Source organism: Blennius ocellaris, assembly GCF_963422515.1.
Source record: "Blennius ocellaris genome assembly, chromosome: 24".
NCBI classification, from domain to species: Eukaryota; Metazoa; Chordata; class Actinopteri; order Blenniiformes; family Blenniidae; genus Blennius; species Blennius ocellaris.
This window is the reverse complement of record NC_137673.1, coordinates 9,795,070-9,803,126: the sequence shown is the minus strand read 5'-3', so window position 1 is coordinate 9,803,126 and position 8,057 is coordinate 9,795,070. Positions and strand designations below refer to the sequence as shown.

General features: G+C 40.2%; 1 protein-coding gene across 2 annotated transcripts; it reads right to left on the bottom strand.

The window, feature by feature from the left end:
• Nucleotides 1-1,385: 1,385 nt before the first annotated feature.
• LOC308147677 (adrenodoxin-like) lies at nt 1,386-6,386 on the bottom strand. Of its 2 annotated transcripts, none has more exons than XM_080519969.1 (4): nt 5,949-6,386; nt 4,919-5,082; nt 4,218-4,347; nt 1,386-1,804 (listed from the first exon to the last, which is right to left on the bottom strand). In XM_080519969.1, the coding sequence occupies exons 1-4, from the start codon at nt 6,071-6,073 to the stop codon at nt 1,696-1,698; spliced, it is 528 nt and encodes a 175-aa protein (XP_080376095.1). In that variant the 5' UTR covers nt 6,074-6,386; the 3' UTR covers nt 1,386-1,695. The 2 variants fall into 2 exon arrangements, with proteins under 2 accessions (XP_080376095.1, XP_080376096.1); XM_080519970.1 differs by having other exon boundaries at nt 4,919-5,040.
• Between the last annotated feature and the right edge of the window lie 1,671 nt (nt 6,387-8,057).

Here is an 8,057-nt window from a genome sequence, read left to right as displayed (position 1 = left end):
CTGAGGAGGTGCAGCGACCCCACAGCAGAGCCGGACTTTGACCAGCTTTTGTTCGCCGAGGAATCGTACGTATAAATGCAGCATGTAAAAAAAAAAGGAAGAATTTAAACATACAACCACACTCGACTACTGAATAAAAAAAAAAACCAGGAGCAAAATCTTAAACAGGGAGTCACAGCTCTTAAAGGAGCCATCATGTGGGAATCCATGTTTCCTTGTTAAAAGATGTATCTTGGTGTTGAAGTCAAAACAGAATCGTCCACAAGGGGGCGACACTCCAAAACGGGAGCTTTTTGCTGTCGTCAACACAGGAGGCTAACATCATAACCCCACCTCTAGTAAATTCAACGGTTAGCTGCAGCAAACTGAGCCTGATGGTTCGCTACGGCTAACTGCTAGCCGCGTTTAGCCACAGCTAAAAGGAAAGGGAAGCTTTAGCTTTTAGCGTTCAGCATGCTATCGAGCGGCTCATGGCCAACCACAAGCAGGGACGAGAGTAAACGTTGACCCCCCCCCCCATGTGATTTACAAATGAGCTTGTATTTAATTTTAAATCGAGACGTTCGTAGACGCTCCACCATTGTTTTTTAGCTTGCTTTTAGCCGCTTGCCATTAGCAGCGCAAGACCTTTTCACCTCATCGTCATGATTGACAGTTCCTGCAATCAAGGCGGCCAACATCCTGACCAGTCAAAATCTCTCACATGCATGACAATACCAGCTGATGGCTCCTTTAAGGGATTGATTATTGCTCAGATGTGAAAAAAAATATGAATGAATTTTGTGTTCTCCGTTAAAAAGAACCTGTGTATATATAATATATATTAGGCCAAAGTGAAAAACCTGCCAATGTAAAGTGACCTGGTGTTGCCTTCTTCTCTTGTCTCGATCTGCTTCAGGACTAAACTTCTGCTTATTTAACAAACAAGTTCCACCTGACTTTCATGGTTCAGAGACTCACCTGGTTTAGCGACAGCGCGAAGTACAATAATCCACATCGCTGCTCGGGGCTTCTGGTTAATTTAGTGCCGTTCGTGCTGCCAAGTGTTTCTAGACCCGCCTTAAACTACTTGCTCAGAAGCGCCTCAGCTTCAGCTTCACTTTTATGTATTTTGCCAACGATCCAGTTTCCACGTAGGCCTGCAACGTCTTTTTTTTTTTTTTAAAGCTTTATATATATAGTTTTTCTTTTTTCACCCCTTCCTTCTTTTTCCTTTAAAAAAAAGGAACAAAAAAAGAAAAGAGCTTTATATTTTTAGAACTGCCCGTTTATGTATTTGTACGCCTGCAAAGCTGCCAATAAAAGTAAAAAAACAAACAAATTCCAGTTGTTTCCTTTTTGTTAAATTAAGAAACACCAACACGCTGTTAGAAAGGAGAATTTTTTTTATTCAGTATTCTCTTTATACACAGATATATATACGTGTGCTCTAGCTATGTACAATCACATGATCAAATTAGATGGTTATATAAAATGACGGAGTATGAAAAGTTAGCGGGGTGCATTCATTCAACATTTTAGCCAACAAATTCAAGTGGAGTGAAAATTAAATGACTGTGTCCCATAAATAGTTAATTTCATACTGGGGTAGAAACTCTGGATTTTCGTTCAAGCCGACTGATTCAGATGTACACACACACTCATCTACATCCGGGGTTGGGGGGGGGGGGGGGGGGGGCGGGGGATGGCGGCGGGTTAAGACGACCCGTCTTTGCTCTGTCGGATGTCGGCGACAGTCTCGGGGACGCGGGCCACCATGCCCTCCAGGGACTTGGTCAGGCAGATCTGGCAACCCAGGCGGGAGCTGCACGGGGGGGAGAAGACACGCTAATGATCTAAAGCAGACGGTGGTATTACAAACAAGCTCCTTTTCTCACACGGACATGAAATGACAAATTCTGAAACTATCTGGAACTACAAATGTTAGACAACGGTCGGCAAGGAGAGGCTTTACAGCATTAACAGGAATCATTTCATTCTCTCAGTCCACACAGCTGCTCAGGGACCGTCTGCAAATAGCAAAACTGCTATTAAACTGCTAAAGAGAGCCATGACAAGCCAAATGTTGTAGTGTGATCAAGTGAAGCTTATTAGGTATTTAACAACAACAATAATAATGATAATTAAAGCTGCAAGCAGCGTAGGCCGTGATATCGCCCCGTGGCCCGTCGGGGTCGGCCCAATCACGGCCTCTGGCCCCTTTAAATGCTATCTACCTGAACCATCACACAGGTTACTACCTCGGCGTCCCTGACCTGGAACCTGGTCTTATCTCACATGCTAATCTGCTAAGATAACTAGCCTAGCATTTTATTTGCATTCCACTTTACATTTGTGAATCTCAAAATGCTAAAAAAACAAACAAAAACAAAACAGCAAAACAAGCTAAAAGAAGCAATTTAAAAGGTTTAACAAATGGCAGTAAAATCAATAAGAGCACTTCAGAAACCAGCAATGAAAATCAATGAGATGCAAAACATCTGGCTTTCCTTTGCAGCGGGTTGTAATTTGCAGGCGGTCCCTGTTCACACGTTCGAACTACATCGTTTCCGCAAAGAAAACTACTTTAGATTTTTTTTTTAAAAGAGCTTGTAGCATAGTGCGTTCAACCACAGCGAAGAGAAAGAGGCGTCGACTGAGTGTTGACGACATTTGATTAAAGAGTTTTTACCGAGCTGCTCTCAGCAGGTGCGTCTGCGTCGAATCCAGCAATTAACTCCAAACTTTCCTCAGACCTGCTCCTCAAGTGTTTCTTTGTTTACTTGCCATTGGAGCTCCAGCTAGCCAACCTGCCATCGCGTCGTTGCTGTTCTCCCATCGTTATCATCGTGTTCACGCAGGTTAAACTATGACGGTGAGCGTTGCGGTCATGGTGCATTTAAGTACCACTTTTAAAAATCCGAATTCGGAGCCGCACTCCCGACGATTTCAGTTATGGATCAAAGAGCCGCATATTGACAGGTCGACCACCTCTGGGCTGATCTCTTCACTACAGCTAAATGAAGTAATACAGCCTCAGAGCACAGCATCTTCAATTGCTCAAAAATATAGTTTTTTTTTTTTCCTGAATGGATAAAAATAGAAAAAAAATTGAATAAAGGACCAAAATTAATGAAGAAATGAAGATAAAACAGAGCAGAGAAAGAGAGAAAAGGACAAAAAAGGAGAAAAGATGAAAAGGCAAAGAAAAAGGACAAAAATGAAAAGAGGAAATGAAGAAAAAAAAGAATAAGGAAAATAATTAAAAAAATATAAAAAATAGAAGCTAGTATTGCTAAAAACAAAAAACAAAACCCAGATGGGAGCTGAAGGAGAAGAAGACGGCAGCGTGTCTTCTTCCAACTCAGCAGGCGAACTGGTTGGTGTGACTCTGTTAACTCGTCGGGGGCGTGGTCCACCTCCAACCGCCACTTTGAGTTGGACGTCAAAGACGAATGGGCGGAGCGATACAAAGTAGGGCCATACTATTTAAACGAAGACTATTTGTATTTTAACACACTGCAGAGTCGCAGCTTGACCCGTTTCCTGTGCGGGCGTTCGTACGAGTTATTCATATAATTCTCATTCCAAACAGGGCGTGAAGAAAGAGCGACGATCAGCAAACCTTTTGACCAAAGGAGACTTTTTCACCAAATACAATTAGACTCCGGAGTCACAAAAACACGGGAATACAACGAAAACTAAAACAACTTTAAAATAGTTTGTATGCAAACAGAACATAAGGCGACATTACTGAAGTGTCACAGGTACAATTTAGATATATTTTATTACATTTTTTGTTTTTTTCCCCCCATGGATTTTCACATTTTAGCCATTTTATACATCTTAGCTATTTTAGCCACTTTAGCTAATCAGCTGTTTGTGTGTTTTCCCAATGTTTGTAGCAGTTTTAAATTTACTTGGCTTTTTTTTCTCCATTTTTCTTTATTTCTTTTCCATTTCTTTTTATATTTCGTTCCGCTTTTCCCATATTTTCCCTCTATCATTTTCTTTTCCCCCGCCACTTTCTTTTCTTTTTTCCTTAAAGTATAGCTAAGTAAATATATATTTATACGACATATAGTGAAAGTTTTATGGCGCCGCTGTCGAGCAGCTGAAGAGCCACATGTGGCGGGTTGACTACAACGGCTTCAAGATCAGAAAACGAGCTTTCGTCAGGATAAACGGTGTGTGTGTGTGTGTGTGTGTGTGTGTGTGTTTGGTGTGCGGCTCCTCACGTGTCGGTGAGGCCGTAGGCCAGGTCCAGCATGTCCATCTCCTCGTCTGTGACCGGGCCCAGCTTCTTGTACATTTCCTCATCGAAGATCAGGTGGCACGTGGAACACGCTAGCGTGCCTTCGCACGCTCCTACAATACACACACACACACCTCCGTCACGTGACCGAATTAGCCCGAGATGCTAACTAGCTGCAGTTTTCAACCAGTCTGAAAAAAATTTCCAATTCTATTTAACTGTTAAGGAAAAATGAATTAGTCACTTGCAAAGATTTGATAATGTTGAGCGTCTGTCTGATCAAAAAATGTAAATACCTCTCCTTGTCAGTAGGTGGCAGTAGGAACCACATTAATACTGACCCTGTTGATTTAGCATGGTTAGCATGTTAGCTCATATGGATGCTAACGAGCCTGTTTGATAGCAAAGAATCGATTTTGGTCCTTGGATGAAGACAAACCATCCCTGAAGATTTCATGCACTGCAGGTTAATAAAAAGGTTTTTGCAAGACGTTTCTTTAAATAAATAAAAATAGACACTTTTGTTGGCGAAGGTCATGAGTTTTGCGCTCTGCCGACTACCCTTCCTGGCTTTGTATGTTCTTATCGTGGTCGTGTGCCGCGGGATATTGTGAATGTGAGAAATGTGACGCACATCAACGCAGATTTGAAAAACAGGCCTATAAGAGCGTTTGCCTCACGCACCGAAGCCGTCGAAGTCGAGGTCTTCGTTAATCACCAGGTCGAGCAGCGAGTCTCCAGCCGAGCCCTTCACCGTGACCTTCTCGCCGTCGCGGTTCACGAAGTGGACCGTCACCTTCTCGGCCCTGCGGGGGAGGAGGGGGGGGAGGAAGCACAAGATAGAGCTTCTGACATGAACAGAAGCAATGAAAAAAAAATGAAAAAAACTCAATGACCTGAAGCAAAGTTGAGACTGTGGGAACGCAATGTAATCCTCTTAATAGAGGAGAAAGAAAAAAAACCTTCTTCCACACACTTCTTTTGGACTGAGTGACCTTTTAAGAACTCGTGTTAAACTTTGATGAAGAGCAGCAGGAACAAATGTCTACAAGACTGGACGGGAGGTTATGAATCAAATGAATATTCAAGTATATGACGTGTAACACACACTAACAAAGACTGATGCAAGGCAACAATAGTAATTTAGTCCTCATTTGATTATAATTCTCAAGAGGAAGGATTAATTGAGACGAAGGGGCAGAATAGTTCTTCCTTCTGCTCTATTTCAGTCTAGAATTTAAAACTAATGTTCTGCAATGTCATGTAGACTTTGTTGATTTTTTTTAAATGTTTGACAATATATGAAATCTACTTTTTTTTAAACAATAATAAAATGAATGAGCAACATTTTCTTCCCCCTTTGTTTTCATCACATACAGTAAAATGTTCCACACTAAAACTATTTTTACAAGATGGAAGAATGTTTTTTAACACACAATGATGACAACAGACGTCATATATATATACAACAACAAATAAAATCAAGGCAATAGAGGTAGACCAGTGTCGAATGTTATTTTACATTTCTATGATTTTTCTTATATTTTTTTATTCTATTATTAAAACTAAACTTTTTTTCTTTTTTTAAACAAGCCCTCCAGCTTCCCCCTTTATACAACTGGAAGAGTGTGGTTCTGGTTAAAACCTTGAAACTACACTAAATCTTCTATTCGAGTCCAAGTTCAAATGTGTCCAGAGTGACAGTGGCTGTTACCTGAGCGCTTTGGTTCCGGGGGTGAAGCTCCTCTCTCCGCCCTGGAAGAAGCCCCACGCCGCCGCCGCAGTCGTCCTCCGGTGCCTGACCCGAGCCAGCCGCGTTAACGCCGCCACCAGAGCCATCAAAAACCCGGAAGATGACCTAGAAGCTGACCGTGACGGAACCGCGGGACTTTTCGTGTCTCGAGAACTCTCCTTCAGAGTAGCCGGCTAAAGCTAGCTCGCCTCGGCCGCGGGGTGTGTTTTTTTTTTTTTTTTTTTTTTTACTCCGTGATTGTCCGGGTCATGACGCGCGGCGGCCCGCCGGTTGTGTAACGATTCGAAACGCCCTCCTGCGTCCGCCTCGTCCTGCGTCCTGTCCGGCTCCAGAGCAGAGCGGCGAGTGGAGAGAGGCTGTCACCCGTCCGACTCGGTTACAACACACGACCCCCGTGCATGCTTTACGTACGGAGACAGGCAACTTCCGGGGGGCGCGATGACGTCACGCAGCGTCACCCAGCTGAATAACGAGACCTGTAGAAGTTGTTTGTTTTGTTGTGTTTTATGTTTGTTTGAACTGTTTTAATGTTCCCTATTTGTGCAATAAAGTTCTTGAAGGAAAAGAACCTGAACGAGATAAAACGAGAATTATATAAGATTACTTTGTCACGAAACAAAGTGTCTCTAATAAATAAATGAATGAATAAATGATATTATTAGGTTTTATTTATAATTATATTATATTTAATAATCCTTCAATTATTATAAATTAAAATTAATAGAATATAAAAATATATAATCATGATAAATGGCCATCAAAAGTAAATAATCACATTTTAAAATAATTATAGATTGTTTTGATCAACAAACTAATTAACATGATACATTAAAAAAACATTATTTTATCGTAGATTTAGTACTCTATTCTGTGTGGACCAACACTGTAAGGAATTTCCCGTTATGATTAATAAAGTATATTCTAATCTATTATATTATATTGTTTTATGTGCTAGTTTATATAATTCTATTCCCTTTTTTTTATTCTAGGCTTATTATTTGACATTTTATTTTTAAATATCCTCATAGAAGTGAAAAAATAAGACATTTCTCCATTTGAAAATATGAGAAAAACTATAAAATAAAAGCAAAATGTTGGGAAAATGTCTACCCTTCATCATTAAAATGTCGACATTGAGCTTTATAAAACATGTCTTTAAAAATTCCACTACACTGTCATGACTGATTTCCGTTACCAGGCCTGCATTGGTTAATCAGGATTTGAGCAAGGAGGAATTTGCATAAGGTGGTAATCACGGTGTTGGACTGAAGCTTCGTGACCTCGTCACAAAAGCAAGTATTGATGGAGCTGAGATCGTTGAGGAGACGAGACGTGACATGTCCTCGCACGCTTCTCTGTCATAGTGGTCACAGGGAAAATATGTGATGTACAACCTTGAACCTGGTAAACCCCTGGAAAACGGGTTGGCAACCTTGATGACCAAAAGAGACGTTTTCACCCTTTTCCAACAAATAACATTAGCTTGGAGCCACAAAACATGATAAAAACATTGTTTTAAGCCCTTTAAGGAATTGCTATACATACCAATTGTCACAGGTATAATGTAGATTATATTTAATACATTTTTAGCTGTCGTGGCCATTTTGAAAGTGTTTTTTGCTATTTTATAAATCTTAGCTATTTTAGCCACTTTAGCTAATCAGCTAAATCGCTGCCGTATGTTTTTTAATGGTTGAAGCAGTTTTAGCTACACTAGACTTTTCTTCATATTTCTTTTTTTCCTTTAATTTCTTTTCCTGTTTCATTTTTAATTATTTTTTTTAATTATTATTTGCGTTTTGTCTATTTTGTGATATTATTTCTTTATTTTCCCTTTTTTACTTAATTTTTTTTCCTGATGTTTCTTCTCTTTTATCATTATTTCAATTACTTTCCCTCAAAGCTATTTTTGACTTTGCCATTTTATTTTGTTAAGCTGTTTGTATCCTATAGAGTCGACCATTTTTGAAAATCAGTGCGGAATACAAATGAAATAAAAACAAAACCAAATGTTTATTTACATGACATATTGTGATATGGAGACGTGACAGAGCAGCGGGAGAGCTACAT

Excerpts from the sequence above, each read along its gene's own strand:
- LOC308147677 (XM_080519969.1), bottom strand. The coding sequence starts at position 6,073 with ATGGCTCTGGTGGCGGCGTTAACGCGGCTGGCTCGGGTCAGGCACCGG. Across the intron at positions 5,083-5,948 it reads CCCGGAACCAAAGCGCTCAG|AAGCTCTATCTTGTGCTTCC; the intron begins GTAACAGCCACT and ends TGTTCATGTCAG. Across the intron at positions 4,348-4,918 it reads CCTCGACTTCGACGGCTTCG|GAGCGTGCGAAGGCACGCTA; the intron begins GTGCGTGAGGCA and ends TGTGTATTGTAG.